Source organism: Sus scrofa, chromosome 13 (assembly GCF_054392235.1).
Source record: "Sus scrofa isolate SSC_HxYL_T2T_F1_AM1 chromosome 13, Sscrofa_HxYL_maternal_Yorkshire_Landrace_v2.0, whole genome shotgun sequence".
NCBI lineage: Eukaryota > Metazoa > Chordata > Mammalia > Artiodactyla > Suidae > Sus > Sus scrofa.
In genome coordinates, this window is record NC_139395.1 from 70,435,210 (window position 1) to 70,455,325 (window position 20,116).

The following is a 20,116-nucleotide window of genomic DNA, read 5'->3' on the forward strand; positions in this document are numbered from 1 at the left end:
GAATTTTCATGTAGAGAAAATGACTGAATTATTATTTTAGCTCTGATTTTCCTTTCACAACCATAACATTTAGCACTCTTTGCTAATTAAAAACTAATATTTTCCTAGTATGTGTTTGCAAACATTTAGAATCTATTATACCACAAAGATTGTTCAGAACCAAGTCTCTAATACTGACACCAAGGAGAAAGTCAAAAAAAGAGATGATAGGGTGATACTAATCTTAAGAAAAAGTGGGATTAGCAGCCATGACAAAGAACAAAATACTGCCATTGTTAGCAACATGGATGGCCCTAGAAATTACCATACTAAGTGAAGTAAGTCAGAGAGAGAAAGACAAATATTGCATGAAATCACTAATATGTATAATCTAATAAAAAATAGTACATAGTAACTTATAAAACAGAAACAGACAAAGATTTTGAAACCAAACTTATGGGTTACCAAAGGGGTAATAGGAAAGGGGAGGGATAAATTAGGGGGTTGGGATTAACATACACACACTACTATATAAATAGATAGGTAACAAGGACCTACTCCATACTACAGGGAAATCTACTCAAAACCATGTAATAACCTATATGGGAAGAGAATCTAAAAAGGAATGGATATATGTATATGCATAACTAATTTACTTTGCTGTACGCCTGAAACTAACACAACATTGTAAGTCAACTATACTCCAATAAATTTTTTTTTTTAAGTGGGAGTAGCCACATCAACCAAATAAAGTCAGAAGAAACCAGATACCATAATTCTCTAAAGTGAATTTTCTGCTTTCCTTTACTCCCCCATCCCCAGAGCTAAAATACCTTGAATAGATGGGCATTGTCTCAAAGTGCTGATTCTACTCAGTCAATAGGGTCTAAAAAAAAAAAGGTTAAAAGATGGAAACATTAAAAGTAGGCTGAAAAACACAAAAAATGGTAACATTACTATTACGGTGAATATAAAACAACTAATAATGCATAGGCATTTGATTTTATAAATTTTATTAGAATAATAAAAAATAATACATACAGATAACCATAGGATACACACACAGGAATTGAAAGATAAACTTTATACTTTTCAGTATGAAAAAAGTGCTTATCTCATAGAGATATATTTTTAGAAATGCCATGAAACAATAAAGCAATCATCTTGAAAGTGAAAAGTATAGGAACATATTATAGGAATTACCAAATAATAAAAAGGTACAACTCCATTACATGTAGCATAAAATACAGGTATTGGAGAAAGTGTTTCCTCAATTTTTGACCCAAAATAACAATGGTCATATGAAATCTACCTGTCATTCAGATTTGTTCTAGATATATACAATATTTACAGACCTTGCAGAGAAAGTTATAAATATTTTTTTCCTTCGTGTATAATGATGTTATCTTAATGTAATATTTAAATGTAAAGTAACACTTCATCGTAATATCAGAATTTTGCTAATGTGTATTCTCTGTTGATATCTGTTGGTTTCAAATTTAGGTATCTTTGCAAAGAAGAACAAGTTCCTGCAAAATGTGAAATTGTTAGGAAAGAGGTAAAAAATTTGATTTTGCAATGTCTAACCCTCAATCTGCTGATTTTCATATATTCTTTACATATTGCTATGAAGTCATGTCTTCGACAATCCTTTGAACACCAAAGACTGAGAGAGACTGAGTCATACATATCAAAGTCAGCAGTGCTGCCATGATCCTATTACGAATATAACTCAGGAACTAAAAAGCCTGCCAGACTCACTCTGATAAGAAGGCTGGATTTCATTAAAAAACCATCTCCACCATCCCCAAAAAGAGAGGGTCCCTTAATGGAATCAGAAATTGGAAATGAAGGACCATGTGAGTTTTGTTTAATATTTGGGTTAAGATTCAGGTCATTCCTTATTTTCTCCATCATGTTTTAATAAAACCTGAAAGCTTATTCACAGGTGTGAAGGAAAACGATTGCTTTTTATTTTATTTCACTTTTTAAAACTTTGGAGAAAGGATAAAATGTGATCATTTCAATTGTATAGTATCACTAAATAAAAAAGAAAGCATTACCTAGAATGGGAGGCAAACTTTAAAAAATGTGGCTGATTCTCATGACTTTAACATGATTAAATAAATTCATACTAATATTTTGCACAGGCCTAGTGTATTAGGGGTAAAAAAAAAACACTATCACATTTCCTTCTTTATCTTTCAGCAAGTAATTCATGGGACAGAGGGAGATAAGAAGAATATTATTGTCTCCATATTTTATGGATGAGTAACTGAGAAGCAGAGTGAGCCAAGTGATTTGTAGAGTCTTCCAACCATTCAGCAAGATACCTGAACAAAAACAATGCTCTCCCAAAGCCTAGGGTACATCTCCCAATAACATTCTTTTGAATTACATGCACCTTCTTCTAAATTTTATTTTTTTGGTCTTTTTAGGATTGCACCCATGGCATACGAAGTTCTCAGGCTAGGGGTTGAATTGGAGCTGCAGCTGTGGCCTACACAACAGCCACAGCAATGAGGGATCTGAGCCATGTCTGTGACCTACACCACAGCTTATGGCAATGCCAGATCTTTAACCCACAGAGTGAGGCCAGGGATTGAACCTACATCCTCATGGATACATACTAGTCAGGTCTGTTACTGCTGAACCATGATGGGAACTCCCAAACAGGGTAATTTTTAATGAACTTTTCACCTTTGCATATTTCAAACGAGCATTTTAAAATAATACAAATTATGTCTTCCAAACAATGCTGTTAAAATGGGAACAGATCATCTGAATTAAATGAGTTTTTCTACATGAAAAAAACACAACAAAAGTATGTCTGGGTGTGTCCACATTGGAGCACTTGAGTGAATCTTTTTCCGCAGGCAGTGCTTAAACTCATAGCTTAAGGATGCCTCCATCAAAAATCTTAAGTATGTAATATGTAAATTCCTTTGGTTTATCAAGTAAATATTAAGGCATTTCAGATTTCCCTCAAAGGATTTACTGGTTTTTTTTATTATATTCATATTTTACTTATGTATAAAGTTAAAAATACAGACTTGGAAAAAAACATGCATAACCATTGCATTTCATGAAAGCACTTTTTTTTTTTTTGTAACCAATTAACTTTCTCGTCAAGAAAAAGAAAAAAAAAAGGAATATCACCACAGAGCGTTCACAATAAAGAAGAGTACTAAGGAGATAGAGCTTGATACAGGGTGGACAATGCAGATGGCTGAAGTGCAACCTCTTGCATCCATATCTGTCAAAGATGATAAATAACTCGTTAATAAGAATTGTACCAATTTAAATAACCAAGACAAAACCAAGGTCTCTCCTATCATAATCAAACCTAACCTACTACCAAAAGTTATCATTAGCCCTCATTGTCTCTATCAATGTAGCAAGCATTATTTGCCAAGCGGATATGTAAACACCCTGATGTACTTAAATTTTCTTAAACAATTCTGGGCTTTGTTCATCGAGTATTATTTCACTTTAATTGAAATTGGAAAAACAACTTCATCATTTTGAAAACAATTAGACGCCATTACAGACAATTTTGAGATAATTCAATGATTTAATTAAAGAAAGCGTTGTTGGAGAAGGGTTGAGAAAATCTGTGTTGGTTTCTCTTTTGTGCATTTCTCAGAATTATTATGAAGAATATAAAACATCATTTTAAAAAAGCAATCAATAAAAGCTCTCTTTTCTTAGAGATGGCCTTGTCTGCACCAATCTATGCAAGCTCCGCAAAACAGCAGATGTCAGAGGAAAAGGCTATTCATGACTCAGCAGCCCTCAAATGCTAAAATCCTGTCTGTTCCTGTAAAAGCATAGAACCTATTTCTTTTAACAGTTCCACTTTGGCCATATTGTAATGTTAGCTCAGTACCTTGAGCTATCCTAGGAACAAGATGGAACATCTTAATTAAAAAACCTAAATAATAATAATAACGTTTAAATGAATCCCTGGTTTTGCTTTATTGAAATGCACAGTTTTTAAAACTGTCCATAGTCTGAAACGGTTTTCACAGATTTTTATGTTGTAGAAGTGGGTTCTGAGATAAATATTTCCCATTTTATCCACCTACTTACTTGTTTGTTTGGGTAGATGTTGCAGTCTATAATTCCAAAAAAAGAAAAAATTCTTTCAAGTTTCCACATCTCCCTTTCTCTTTGTTTACTAATGACATCCCTCATTTTGTTTTCCAAGATTACGGATAAAGGTGTTAATCTTGAACATCCAAGATTATAGGTTAGGGAGGGATGGACTGGGGCTTTGGGACTGGTATATGCACACTGAGGTATGTGGAGTGATTGGCTAACAGGGACTTGCTGTATACAACAGGGAACTCTACCAAATATTCTGTGATCATTTATGTGGAATAAGAATCTGAAAGAGAATGAATGTGTATACGTATAACTATATCACTTTGTTGTACAGCAGAAATGATCACAACCTTGTGAATCAACTTTACCTCATAAAACTTAAAAAAAAAAAAGATTATAGATTAGGTCAAACTCAATGATAGGACATAGAACAAAGTAATTTAGGTTACTAAGAACCAGATACCAGAGTATGAAGGGAAGATGGTTTCCACGGTACTTACATTGAGGTCCCAAAACTCCAGACTTCATATTTAAAAGAAAATATAAAATTCTTCTACCACTGTCACTGTTAAAATAGGTATGAAAGTGGGGTTCCCTGGTGGTGGAGTGAGTTAAAGATCTGGCATTGTCACTGCTGTGGCTCAGGTCACTGCTGTGGTGCAGATTTGATCCCTGGCCTGGGAACTTGCACATGCCACAAGTGCGGCCAAAATGATTTTAAAAATAAAATAACAAAATAAATATCCTTCTTTAAAAAAAGTACGAAAATCTGTTTCCCTTAATTCTAAAAGTGTAATTTCTATATCAAAAGAAGCTTCATTTGGATTTTGAAAGGAAAAGAAAATATAAACCTCCTTTGAAATCAAAAACTAAGGTTTTTTTTTTTTTTTAAGTGTCCTTTGGTTTGGCCAAGTAGGTTATGACCTTAACAATACTAAATTTTCTCCTTGGTAAAGACTTGGTAAGATTCACCTATGATTTCTAGAAGGCAAACAACTGGAATATTAAAGATCTTAAAAGTAGTTGGTGGGTCCAACAGTACCTTTCAGGAATGTGTAAGGAATTCTGTTTTTACGGCAATCCAAAGGCATATTTATGTGCAGCTCAGAATGAGGGGAAAAAATAAAATGAATAAAGTCTGCTAATTATTTCTCAACGTCTTTTCTGTCATTATGCTCTTATCATTCTCTTTATTTTGCACATCTTGTGAGGAATTTCTTCTGCCCTCATCCCCAAATTCTAAAAGCTTCTCAGGATTCAGATGAAAGATACAGTGGGGCAAAGAGTGGAGAGGGAGGGCAGTGAATGGCTCCCTCTTGGAGGCTCATAACATTGATGCTGGGAATTAAGATATTGATTTTGACCAACTTACTGGTTATTCTTGGAATCCTGATCTGTTCGCTACTGGTTCCATCCCCACCATCCGTTGTGGCCTTAACTTCAATAATGTAGTCCTCTTTAATGGGCAGCAAAAGTTCAGCTGAAGTTTTGTTTGTGTTCAGCACTTGCACGTTATTTTGACTGCTAGTCCTATAGAAAACCTAAAATCCATGAACAAAGATGTTATTTTTTTTATATTGCCTGCTTTGATTTTTTTCATCAAATTTATTACTCTGATGTTACTTGATTTAGATTGTTTGTTTTTCTATACCTACTGGAGTTTAGGCTGCCTTCATAGCTCTGACATAGCTCTTGAACTAGCGATCAGTGAATAGTGTAATCATCAGGTTCTCAAAATCGAGGAGGTGGGGAAGAGTGAATTTCTTCCATGAAGAGTTCGGCTGGCTGGGTATTTGTAAGGCTACAGAAATGGGGCAAGGTCGTACTGTATTGATTTTGAACACCAGACCACGGAATCAGAGCCACTACTATTAGCTGTTTTTAAGTAGTACATGGGTGAGCATCAGAAATGGGAAAATAACACAGTGAACAATCTACAATGGAGTTCCCATCGTGGCACAGCAGAAACGAATCCAACTAGGAACCATGAGGTTTCAGGTTCGATCCCTGGCCTCGCTCAGTGGGTAAAGAATCCAGCATTGCCATGAGCTGTGGTGTAGGCTGCAGACACGGTTCGAATCTGATGTTGCTGCACCTGTGGCGTAGGCTGGGAGCTACAGGTCCGACTGGACCCTTAGACCAGGAATCTCCATATGCCATGGGTGTGGCCCTAAACAGCGAAAAAAAAAAAAAAAAAAAAGAAAAAAAATCTACAAACATTTGGGTCTAGAATCCCAACGTGATCAGAATTTCACCTAAACATACTTAAAAAATCATGGAGTTCTCATTGTGGCTCAGTGGTAACGAACCCAACTAGTAACCACGAGGATGCGGGTTTGATCTCTAGCCTCTCTCAGTGGGTTAAGGATCCGGAGTTGCCGTGCGGTCACAGATACGGCTTGGATTTGGCTTTGCTGTGGCTGTGATGCAGGCTGGCAGGTGGGAACTTCCATACACCATGGGTGAGGCCTTAAAAATACATTGGAAAAAAAAAAGAAATCAGACATTTTCACAAAAAGTAAGTTTCTATAAACAGCCTGATATTTCTATGTCAAAAGGAGTTTATAGAAATCACACCATCAACATTTAGAAAAATTGTTCACATCTAGCTTCCCTTGAAAAACACTGCCAGAAGTGGGAAAAGCACTGCAGTTGATACAACTTACTTTATATCCTGTTACTTCTGATTCATTCTCCATGGCTCTCACTTGCTCCCAGTTAAGTAACACTTTTGTGTCTGTAGCATTCCAGACAACATTTCCTGGTGGCTGACTGGGAGCTTGAAATGCAAAATGAGAAATAAAAATAGATTTTAATGTGGGGTGATATTTTACATAGAACAGATAAATGAGGATTGAGGAAGCAGCAGAAATTCAGAAGAATCTCTTTCCTAAAACATGGTGTACAGTGAGAATGAGAAAAAAATAACATATCTAAATTCCCTTTTAAAAAGGCTTTTCTATTACAACGTGAGACAGTTCATTTGATCATAGGCATCATCTACCTTAGGGCGTTTCTCAGTTGTTACAAAGGTCTCCTGGAAAACAGGTTGAAAGTGGAGATGAAGACTTTCTCCACCACTAGAGGGATACTTGCTGATGGGCTAGGAAAGACAGGCAGTGTGCCCTGTTTGACACATAACAGAGGCTGAGAGAAATTGCCAACGGAGCAGATTAAAGTTGCAGGAAATGAAGTGTGGATGATTTTTAAGCCGGCCATGTATGATGAGATGAGCAAAATGGGAGGCAATCAAAAATAAGGATTACTTAGATTTATTCCCATGAAGTAATAGCGACACACATGAAAAACTGCAGAGCATGTCCATATTTCAGTCTTCGTTTTCCAAGTTTAAATCAATTTTTGAGAAAAATAAGGCAAGGCACTAAAACGTTAATGAGAATTCCATTAGATAATTAATGAAACTCTCTGAGGTTTAAAAACTTGGATTCATAATTTAGTTCCCTCTCGTGAACACTCTGTTAATGTTGGGGGAAGGGGATTCCATACCGTTTGTCAAGAGCAACACAGGATGTCAAAAATTCAGTTTGTTGTCAATCACAAAACCACAATCACAGTATCATTCATTTGTCAACAGCATCACAATGGTGCAAAACCATGCTGAAATATGTCATACTTGTGGATCTAGCCACAGAATGTGACTTGGTTAACCGAATTTGTAATGGGAGAATGATATAAAAGATTGGTTATGCTGAGAAATTTCTAAACATCATTGACTGATGTCTTGAGGGAGAGATGGCTGGAGTACAGATGGGAAAGAGCTCTCTGATACATTTATGTGACTAATGACACCAAACAAGAATGTATTCCCTGCAGATTCTTTTGCTTATTGTCTGCTCTTTAACACGATTCTACATTGCCTTGGAAATCTGGTATTAACAATGAGTTTAGGTCAGCTCAGAGCATTTAAACTGCAATGCTCTGATAACAAAAAGTACACAATGGCAGTTGCTTAGGATTGAAATACTAATGACTGGTGGCTCAATCCAAATGCTATGAATGCACAATTGTTAGGACATTTTCCCCAAAGTCTATGATTTCCTGTGGCCTGGCAGCATCGCAAAAGGACATGTTCCATTGGATACAGTGCAGATAAGATACCTCAGCATGGTCTGTCCTGCCAAAAGATGTTTGCTTGTGAATTATAGAAAACTTGAGTGATTTCAATTGAATCATTCAGTCCAACCCTCGTCTTGTAGAATAAGTAACTGCAGGTTTGCACTGGGGTTTATTTTGTATGAATCCCCAAATAGATGGGTTGAACAAGTTCAGCCTGAATTGAATGCTTTTTTGAGTGGACAAAAAGCAAAAAAAAAAAAAAAAAAAAAAAAAGGGAAAAGGGAAAGGAGGGAAAAATAAAAGCTTTGTTCTGGGTTGGACTACTCATTTTACACATTGCGTCTGCAAGCATGAAGCAATCACATCCTATTTTGCATCATTTTTGCCATTTTTGTTTTGTTTTGTCTTTTTTTTTTGCCTTTTCTAGGGCCACTTCCCATGGCATATGGAGGTTCCCAGGCTAGGGGTCTAATCTGAGCTGTAGCCGCCGGCCTATGCCAGAGCCACAGCAACGCGGGATCCCAGCCACGTCTGCGACCTACACCAGAGCTCACTGCAACACCGCATCCTTAACCCACTGAGCAAGGCCAGGGATCGAACCCGCAACCTCATGGTTCTTAGTCGGAGTCTTTAACCACTGAGCCATGACAGGAACTCCCATTTTTGCTGTTTTTTAAAAAATGGACTTAATTCCAAAAAATACATATATAAACATGGAACGTAGGCTTATGCTAAATAGTAATATTCACACAACCATGAGCTTGGTATGCTAGTTATATTCCTATGGTACTCGCTATAATAAATGAAGCATTATTAAATGTTTTAAAATCTTTGTGGACTATTCTAAAATCATCTCTTACTGCTGGTAAGACTAACATCTGGAAAACCCTAGTTCAGATAAACTTTCCTTATACAATTTAAAAACCCTATTACTGGAGTTCTTGCTATGGCATAGCAGATGAAGAATTCTAATGCAGCGGTTTGGGGTGCTGTGGAGGTGGGTGTTTGATCGCTGGCCTGGAGTAGTAGGTTAAAGAATCCAGCATTGCTGCAGCTGTGGCATTAGGTTGTGACTGTGGCTCAGATTCATTCCCTGGCCTAAGAACCATTTAAAAAAAAAAAAGAAAAAAAAATCCTACTATTGTAAGCAACTAATGCTTATTAAAATCTATAATATTCGAGGAGTAGAATGAGTTTTATATAATATTATTTACTTGATCTTTGTTATACTGCATTATAATAACACTCATTTTGCTACATGGCTAATCTGTACCCAGAGAATTTTTTTAAAAAGATTGTACTTTCATGTTCATAGCAGCATCATTCAGGTCTCCATCAACAGATGAAGAGGTGATCAAGATGTGGTCTATCCATACAACGAAATACTATTCAGCCTTATAAATGAAGGAAATTTTGACACATGGTATGACTTGGATGAGTCTTGAGGAAATTATGCAAAGTGAAATAAGTCAGTTACAAAGGACAAATTCTATAAGATGCCACATATATGAGGTAGCCAGAGCAGTCAATCCATAGAGAAAGAGTGTAGAACGGTAGTTGCCAGGAGTGGAGCAAAGGAGAATGGGAGATGATGTTTAATGGGTACAGAGGTTCCATTTTGTAAGGCAAATAGAGTTCTGGAGACTGGCTGCACAATAACCAAATTCAATGATACTGAACTTCATATTTAAAAATGGGTAAGATGGAAATTTTATGTCACATGGATTTTTATCACAACTGAAAATTAAATTCAAAGAACTTGCTAAGATGTACAACTGGTAAGTGGTATCATGTGGATTTAAACCAGCTCTGGTTCTTTCCAAAGTCTATGCTTCTCCTATTACATTGTGCTAACTACCTGTGACTTTAACTCTTGAATACTTGACAAATAATTTATAAATGACATAAGAAATGAATATTAAACATATTCATCTAAAAATACACTCAACTTTCAGTTTCTTAGGAATGTTTTTCTGATGAAAGTACATTAAAGCCTTTTTTCATATGCCAGGTTCCCTTTCTTCATAATCTTCATCAAATGTACATTTTATATTTAATTGTGATTTTATGTTTATAATCATCCAGTTTTCCTACTAATCCATAAGTTTCTTGAAGAGACAATGTCTAGGACAGTCTCTAAAATTATAGGCCCATGAGCTAGTTTTCATTCCCTAGCCCAATGCCTAGCTAAATGAAGATATCAAATTAGATTTTGTAATTTAAATTATAATAATTAGATTATGTAACTGACCACTATTTTAATGCCAGAAGCCCAAGGATTAAGAAAACACTTTTGCAGTGTTCTCAAAAAATAAGTATGATCTGTTTCCTTTGTGTCCCTAAGGAATGACCCAAACAACGACCAAGTAAGATGCTGAATGGGAAAAGATTCATAACAACTATCAGTGACAGTTCACCATGGTGTCAGCAGGAGAACATCTGGCTGGTCACATTTCTCAAATGCGGCAAATCAGAACTGGGAATGCATTTTTTTTTTTTTTTTGTCTTTTTGCTATTTCTTTGGGTGGCTTCTGCGGCATATGGAGGTTCCCAGGCTAGGGGTCCAATCGGAGCTGCAGCCGCCGACCTACGCCAGAGCCACAGCAAGGAGGGATCCGAGCCGCGTCTGCAACCTACACCACAGCTCAGGGCAACACCGGATCGTTAACCCACTGAGCAAGGGCAGGGACCAAACCCGCAACCTCATGGTTCTCAGTCGGATTCGTTAACCACTGCGCCACGACGGGAACTCCGAGAATGCATTTCTTAGATCCTTGGTTTTTCAAGTCCTCCAAGACATATCCCAAGAGATGCTATAAATTCCACAAAGACAAAACCAGAACATTAACACTGACCATCAGCTTTAGAGCTTGAATATGACTGATTATATTAAGGGTAAGATGATAAGGAACATTATACAAAGAAAGAACGGAAAAAGAAAAAGAGAAAAACAAGCAGCATATTAATTAAATACTTGAATGGTTTCTTCAATAAATAGCTATGATTTAAGTGTTAAAGGAACAAATAAGTAGGTGACATCTTGATGAGTGGATTTGGAAAGATGAATGTAAGTTTCACCCTTCAAAGTAGAGGTATGAGAAGAGGGGTATCTTGCCAGAGGGATGACACACACCAAGGCACAGAGGTAGGAACTAATGTGGTGCAGTGGGGAGCTCAGACATCTGACTGCTTACAGGTAGGGAAGGGATCAGAGCAAAGGCAGCCAGAAAAGTAGGAAGGAGCCATATGTTAAAGGTCTAGATGCCCAAAGGAAATAGAAAAGGAATGATTTTGGTAGGCAACTGGCAGGTCCCTGAAGAAAGGTCAGCTCTGTGAAGCCATCAGGTCTATGCTTTCATAGATCTTTGTGGGGATGGAGGGAGGAGAATCCTCCTATAAGGAGTGCATGGTAGTCCTTTGTGTAAAAGATAACAAAGTTCCATGTGCAAGTGATGGCAGTGGAGTCAGAGGAGGGATGGAACAGACTTGCAATCTGAGTAAAGATTAAAAGGTCATGATGACTGAGGTCCTATGGTTGGTGGTAATGACAAGGAAGGCTATTTCCAGCTTGGCAGACCAGGCAAATGACACAGACCTTGGGGAACAATGTCTCTCTCTTGAATTTTCTTTAAAGTCACTGCATACTTAGTAAGAATTTCATATGTTTGAGGGATTCTCCAGAATGCAGTGAGCACAGAGAAAAAGATGCTTTTTGGCCCACATTAGTGGTTCCCAAAGATTATATACTAGGATGATTTCAGGTAGATAACATTTTTTTTCTTTTTTAAAAAATTTGTGTTTCTAGGTGAGTAACATTTTTTATTGTAAATATTTACACATATGCATGTCAGGAAAAGACAAAATATCACATCCAATTCTTAATTCACAGACAATTCTTTCAGATGAGGCTAATATTTCCATATCAGCTGTGATCTAATTTACATAAAACACATAGATCATTAAAACTAGGTTCTAAATAATGACTCAACACAAAGGGCATTACACAAATGTCAATAACTCATATGTCAGAGTTGCCCACAGATGTCTGTAAACACTCCAAAATATACAGTCATCATTAAAATTAACTTAGAACTATGGGTATATTTATGACAAATAATTCATCTTAAACTAAGTGATCAAGAACAGAGTATCACTCTACTAATAACAATCATTAACATTGATTAGCTCATCGCAAAACATTTTCAGGTATGCATTTTTTTGGTGAATTGATTACTTTTTTTTGCTATTCATTGTGTTTTTAAGTTTTAAAATTTTTCCTATTTAAGAAATTGTGTTGCTTTCACTTTTATAGAAAAAAATGGGCTACTTTCTCATAATAGATAAAGTATTAATCATATTCTGTTTATAACAATGCTATAAAGCCTTTGGATTAGATTGAGCCAGGAATATAAGATATGTCTATCAATAGGAAAATGGCTAAATTTGGTGCATCACAGTGGAATGTTACACATACACTAACATATTTAAGAAAGTTATTGATGACCTGGGGGAATTTTGATGTTAGGTAACTCATTATATGGCATAACCTCCACTTCCCATGAGATATATTTTAGAGAACATGAATCTGGAAAGAAGGACCAACAATTTGAATGATGTCATTTCTGAATGACAGGATTATGGGTACTTTTTATTTTCTTCTATTTTTTTTTACCCAAATTCTCAACAATAAATATTTTTTTCTTTATATATAAAAAGTAGACATTATTAAAAGAAATTTACTGTCCAGAATTTTCAGTGGTGATATCTTTGTTAGTGAAGCTAGCCTTTACTTCCAAAATACAGAATTTTAAGAACATATGCTTGCTCTGAGTAATTACACAAAACTCACTAGATTTCTTGACTACTGGAGGGTAATGAGATGCCTTACACGATAAGTGGTAGCTTGAAGGTATGTATACTTTCCACTTGGACTTCGCTTGAGTTAAATATTAGCCTTTTGTAGTTAAAGTGCTTAAACATGTGACACTGCAGAAAGCAAGTCACCAAAAACCACTTTCTCCCAAATAATGATATACTTGTCTTAGAATCACTGAAATTATTGTAAATAACTTATCATAGGACACTGGCTCAATTTTTAAATGTACAACAAAATCATCTACCTTTAATTCATCTGAAACTCAGAAAAAACTTTACTTGGGGTATAATCTAAGATATCAGGGAAGAAAATCTTTCCTCATTTAAATCACTGCAAATTTCCTTGGCCCAAATCCCTCCTACATTAGATAATACAAATGTGAAAAATTGTCAACTATAATCAGAACATTTACAAGTTTCTAGACAACTTATGTGCAAGAGGACAGATTTTCAAAAAAATACCAAAGCTCCTACAAAGTAAAGTTCATAAGATTTATACATTTGGCCAGAGGAATTACTTGATTCTAGATTAGCTGAAACTTCCTGATTATATTCTGGTCCAGTTTCATATTATAATATTGCTGTCTTGCTTCAGCACTTACAGAATCAGGAATTACTTTGTTGAAGCCCACAGGCAGAACAAAGAATACCCGAAATCTAAGGGATGCACATTACTAATAAACAGAGTACTCTAGTGTTGAATGTGTGATTTGTAGCCTATCATACACTAACAGGAGCAGGTGACATCCATATGTGGTATGTGATACACAGAATAGTCAACAAATAACATGCAGTAACCTAGGGAGGAAGCACTTTTAGTCTTCCCATTAATTTGAAAGGAAAGCTGGATTTGGGAGCTACTATGTCTTTAATACTACTTCAATGCTAACATCACGTAGAGGGAGCAGAGGTTCCTCTGGAGCAGGAGAAATGAATCCGACTAGGAACCACAAAGTTACGGGTTCGATTCCTGGCCTCGCTCAGTGAGTTAAGGATCTGGTGTTGCCGTGAGCTATGGTGTAGGCTGCAGATGCGGGTCAGATCTGGTGTTCCTGTGGCTCTGGCATAGGCCAGCAGCTACAGCTCTGATTAGACCCTTAGTCTGGGAACCTCCACATGCCATGGGACAAACGACAAAACGACAAAAAAAAAAAAAAAAAAAAAAAGCACACATAGAGGGAGCAGGTTCAGACGTTTGAACGGGCAAGACTATGTTGCTAGTATTTAAAAACAGAGAATGGGAATACCCACTGTGGCACAGTGGGTTAAGAATCTGACTGCAGTGGCTTGGGTCACTGCAAAGGGGCAGGTTTGATCCCTGGCCTTATGTAGCGGTTTAAAGGATCTGGTGTTGCTGCAGCTGTGGCAGAGGTCACAATTGTGGCTCAGATTCAAGCCCTGGCCAGGAATTTCCATATGGTGTGAGTGCAGCCATTTAAAAAAAAAATAATAAACAATATAAAACAGAAAATGGTTTATTTTTCATTGTATTTATTATTGATGTCATTGTCAATCATTTTTTGTATAATATAGAGAAGGCCCACAGAAAAAGCAAAAATTGAGAAGATGTAAAATTTGGGAAATCTTACATTGATACGTATCATGAATCTTAGAGTAGATGATTATAAAATTAAATTGCATATGTGAACACTCTAGAACTTCCAAATTATGTGTTTGAGGCAGGAATACTCATTTTATCGAAAACCTCTGAAATATTATGATTCCTATTCTTTCAGTGCTTGTCTTGTTCACATTTCCTTAGGACACACTAAATTGGTGTCCTTAAATTCAGGCAATTAATTTTGGTTCAACTTCCAAGGATGAGCATTCCATTGGGGAAAGCAAACACTCCAGTGAAAAACTGATTTTTGTCATTTAATGTTACTGTTTTCTCAATAGAAACACTTAGAATCACTGGCGAAGGCATACAGGTAACAGAATCCCTTGTTCTAGGTAAGAGTCTAGTCATGTGATTCAGGCCAAGCCAATCAAGATTTTCCACCTACTGGTCACCACGACTGGTTCCAGAAAAGCCAAGAACTCTGAGTAGAGGAATCAGGGAGGAGATGCCCAATTTTTCCAGCATGTTTAGTTGACAAAAATAGGCTCTGAGGCGCTGTGTGGGAATACTGTTTCTCTGAAGAGGGGACCTGGTGAGAAACATGCCACCATGGAACAGAGCCCAGAAGAAATCACTTATAGGGCACTAATTATGATGACTTAGACACTGGAGATAGAGCTCTGGGAATAGAGTAGTGATCAAAAGAGGCAGAATCTCTGCCCTGAAGGAGTCTGCACTCCAGTCAAGGCAGGCTGGTGAGAAAACAATCAAATAAATAAGACCTTGCTATAGCATGAGTGGTGGCTCTTTGTGCAAAGGGGACAGGGGGTGCCCGGAGATGAGGTGTTGTACTCTTAAATATGGCGGCCAGCTGGCACTGAGGTTTTATTTGAGCATGTGGGAGTGTGCCACATAGACATCTGGAGGAAGAGCCTTCTGGACAGAGGGAACAGCAAGTGCAAAGGCCCTAAAAGGAAAGTGGAATGAGCTAGGTGGAAAACGGTAGAAAATGAATCAAAGCAGGATGTGGAAAATGGATTGGATGCGCCATGTCAGGCATTTTCAGGACTTAGCATTTATCTGGAGTGGGCTGGAAGTGACTGGAAGGTCCTGAGCGGAGAAGTGACATCATCCATACCACTGTCGCTTAGGGGAGGCAAAGGCAGATAGATGGGATGAATGGTACAGGGCAAAGGCCCTGATCCATCAGAGGGTTGTACCTGGGTGTACCAGAGCACCTGCAGTGCTCGCCTTAAGAAGTGGTAGACTCTTGCAGAAGTCATATCCTCCTGGATTAGGTGTAGGGTGTAGGAGAAACAGAAGAGTTGAGGGTGACCCCAAAAGTTTTGGCCCCAAACGACTGAAATAATGGAATTTAATTTTCCAAGATGGGGAATATTGCAGAAGGGACAGGTTTTCTATGGGGTGGAGGAGGCAATCAAGAACTTAGTTTTATTTATTTATTTATTTATTGTCTTTTTCCATTTCTTGGGCCACTCCTGCAGCACATGGAGGTTCCCAGGCCTAGGGGTCTAATCAGAGCTATAGCTGCTGGCCTACGCCAGAGCCACAGCAATGAGGGATCTGAGCCGTGTCTGCAACCTACACCACAGCTCACAGCAATGCCGGATCCTTAATCCACTGAGCAAGGTCAGGGATCGAACCCACAACCTCATGGTTCCTAGTTGGATTCGCTAACCACTGAGCCAGGACAGGAACTCCAAGAACTTAGTTTTAGAAATAGTTAATTTGAGATTTTAGAGGATTCCTGAGGTATTGAGTGCTTAATGTAACTGTGCTGAAAGGGAGAATTACCACTTGACTTTTCAGTTATACAAAGCATAATATTTGCCCTCCACATTCTTTCTTGCACTCTCTGAACATAAACTTCTCACTGTATCCTTTTAGAATCCATCACGTTTCATCATCTACAGGCCATCTGCAATTTTTCCTCATCAGTGCCTTTAGATAAAAGATATTCTTAAGCATTAGTTCTCTTTGGTTTGCAAGTAACAAAATTCATCTTAGATTATTTAAAGAGGTTAATTACTGTTTAACTTATAAATGCTTTTAGAAAATACAAGTATTTGGATATCAAAAATTAAGTGTTTAATGGAAGCCACAGTACTTAACTTGAGAGTCCTTGTAATATTTATATTAATGTAAAATAATCACCCAAGATCTGTATGGATGTAAAGCCTTCCTTACAGAATTCCATGATTACAAGTACATGAAACTTGCACATTTTAAGCAAGATAGTGAAGGCCTACAGTAAGTGTTTTGAATTCACCAAGTTCAGTCAAGAGAAGTACATCTGATTAGCAACAGTACTTCAGGCTGGCTTCTTTAGATTTCATTCATCCATTTAGCTGCCCACTCAAGATTTAATAAGTGGCTCCCAGTGCCTTGCTTTAGCACTGGGGCTGGGTGAACAAGAGATAGGCCTCTTTCTCCCCCAAAGTTTACAATCCAGAGGGGAAGACAAATAGCGAGCAAGGGCTCAAAGATGTTACTTTGGTTCTTGATCCTCGAGGCATGACAACAGACAACAATTCTTTTCACAGCAATAATTGTAAAAGCCTTATCAAAATTTGCAACCAGGATTTGAAGTTAATGCCATGTCAAAGGTGAGGATGACTATTAAGAGTGACCAGTAACAATATCAGAAGTAGTTTTAAAAGACTGTCTTACTTGTACTTTGGTACATTTGACAAATTTTTTAAATAAAATTTTAAAATTCACAGCATTCTTTATAAACCACCTGAGGAATATCAGGGATTTTAATTATCTCTAGCAATTGCCCACTCAATGCAGGAAAGCTTTTTTTTTTAATAACACCCATAGCCTCACATGCAGACTCCAGTTAAATTGTGGCAAGAGGAATGTATCATTTTCAGGGGGATTTTATTCATGAGCTCAGAAGTCCTGCCCATCTTAGATCACCTTACCTGGTTCCTAAGCACAGAGCAAAATCCCAACAAATACTGGTGTTAAATAAGACATGAATATTCTAATTACATGGTTGAAAGAAAGGCTAGCATAGTGGTTAAGACTAGATTTGTACAGCTCTCCTGCTATTTATTCTACGATCTCAGGAAAGTTCTATAACCTTTATATGCCTCAGCATCCTCATCTCTAAAGTTGGAACACTAATAGCTTCCAAGTCATGGTGCTGCTGTGAGACTTAAGAATCAATACATGAAACATACTTAGAACAGTGACTGGAAATTGCTCCATAAGTGTTAACCACTGAAATCATAATCATCATCATTATTGTAACCTGCAAATTTCTACTTTCGATTGGGTATTTATATTCTGTCTCTAAATTATGAAGGGCTTTTGCTTCTTTTTAAAATTTTATTTCACTCACAATACATTACCACGATAATCCTATCGATTTAAAATCAATCTTCTCCTCTGTCTAACCAATTCACTAAGTTCACTCCTTCCATGATGATATCACACTGTCTTTTACAATCAATCTCCTAGTGAGTAATCACATCAATTATGAAGTCAGAGGAAAGATCCAAATAAACTTGTCTGCATGTATTTTTGCAATCAGAATTTATGATTTATGGTGTGATTTGAATATATAAATAATTATGTATATTAAAATACTTCTAATTCAGAAATGTTACTGGGAATATCAAACATATTGAATGAGAAATTCTATATGCAGAATATTTTCAGTTTATTGCCAAACCTACATGCTCCTTTGTCTAATTCTAACTATGTGTTATAAATAGGAGGCTGCGTCAGGCTTCCCCTAATAATTAAAGATGATATTTAATTACCACATGAGTTGGCTGCTTGTAAATGTATGCTACCTAAAGGGATTGAAATGGTTTGTTGCTAAACTTTTGCTTTGCCACCTTATACCAGCAAGCTGATAATCAAACTCTCTTTTCTATAGATGATACAAAAATTAACATATGGACTTTCCTGATCAAATTAACACTGGTTAATTAAAACCCAAAGTAATATAATTATATTCTATATATATTTTAACTTACCCACAACTTTAGTTAATGATATTAGATTTGATATTATTGTTGTTTTTAGAAATTTTAACTAGACAATATGTTCTCATGAAAATTAGGGGATTAAACATGGAAGTAGAAATTCATTAATAAAATTGGCAATTAAGCAAATAAATGTCTCATTCCCATAAACAGCCAGTTAAGAAAACACTTTTATGTAGTTAATTCTGAAAATGAAGAAAATTTGTTTTTTGCAAGTCAAGGTGATGTATCATTACGTTAATTTTAAATTTTTTTTTTTTTTTTTTTTTTTTTTTAGGGCTGCTCCTATGGCATGTGGAAGTCCCCAGGCCAGGGGTCAAATCAGAGTGGCAGCTATGGCCTACACCACAGCCACAGCAATCCCAGATCCAAGTCATGTCTGCGACCTACAGCACAGCTCACGGGGCAACGCCAGATCCTTAACGTTCTGAGTGAGGCAAGGGATTGAACCCGTATCCTCATGGATGCCAGTCAGAGGTTTCATTACCTGCTGAGCCACAATGGGAACTCCAAAGTTAATGTTAATCCCTTTATGCCCACCCCCATTCCTCACCTTTAAAAAAGAAATAAAAATGGTACCTACCTCATAAACAAGTTATTAAGTTTAAATGTGAGAATATATGCAAAGCATGTGGACAGAGAAAGTTCTCAGTTGCTATTAGTTATGACAACGATGACAACGGCAATTCAAATGGTTGCATGTGAGAAATTAGCAGTATAATACAATGACTAAATATATACCGCTGCTATCAGTTTCGTGGAAATATATGTGAAAGACTACAAGACTGCAAGTCATTAATTTTCTTTTAGCCTAATTTAAAGCCAGGTTAATGTACAGCTCATAAATGGAGCTTGTGAATTTACCTGTGAATATAAAGACTAAGTTTTGAAGGCAACAATGATTGATATCTCTGTCAGATTTTTTAAAGTATCCATATATTTGAGTGGACCAACCATTTTGGATGATAAGCTTTTATTGTATATTACCCTCTTTTGAGTAAGTAGGAAAGAAAAGAAGTAAAAAAAAAAATCACTTGATTGTTTGAACTTGAACTTACTCATGCTTATCAAAAATTCTCAAGATTTGAGGAACTAAAAATACATGAAATAAACCAATTACGTTGACTGCATTTTAAAAAAGTGGATAGACTTGACTAAACACCTCATACTAAGATTTTTCAAGAGGTGCATAGTCATTTTCACAAGGGGTTTCTACCGAACAGTTTAGGGATGTCAGGAAGGCACACATGTGGGGCTCTGAGCTAACAAGTGTTTGGAGCTGAATTGACATCATTCAGTGACTTGGGATGTCCTTTCAAAGTGATAAAGAAGGCACTCATGGAGTTCCCATTGTGGTACAGCGGAAATGAATCTGAACTCATGAAGATACGGGTTTGGCCCCTGCCTTGCTCAAAAGGTTGGGGAATTTGCCGTTGCAGTGAGCTATGGTACATAGGTTGCAGACAAGGCTTAGATCACGTATGGCTGTGGCTGT

At 36.8% G+C, this 20,116-nt stretch overlaps 1 protein-coding gene across 35 annotated transcripts in view; it reads right to left on the minus strand.

The window, feature by feature from the left end:
• Positions 1-975: 975 nt before the first annotated feature.
• Positions 976-20,116, minus strand: part of CNTN3 (contactin 3) — a 370,445-nt gene continuing 351,304 nt past the window's right edge. For all 35 annotated transcript variants that reach the window (XM_021069237.2, XM_084989060.1, XM_021069229.2 and 32 more), the window contains 3 exons: positions 6,753-6,865; positions 5,459-5,627; positions 976-3,235 (listed from right to left, as the gene is read on the minus strand). In XM_021069237.2, the coding sequence (XP_020924896.2) occupies positions 3,135-3,235; positions 5,459-5,627; positions 6,753-6,865 (383 nt within the window). In that variant the 3' untranslated portion in view covers positions 976-3,134. The remainder of the gene's footprint in view (positions 3,236-5,458; positions 5,628-6,752; positions 6,866-20,116) is intronic.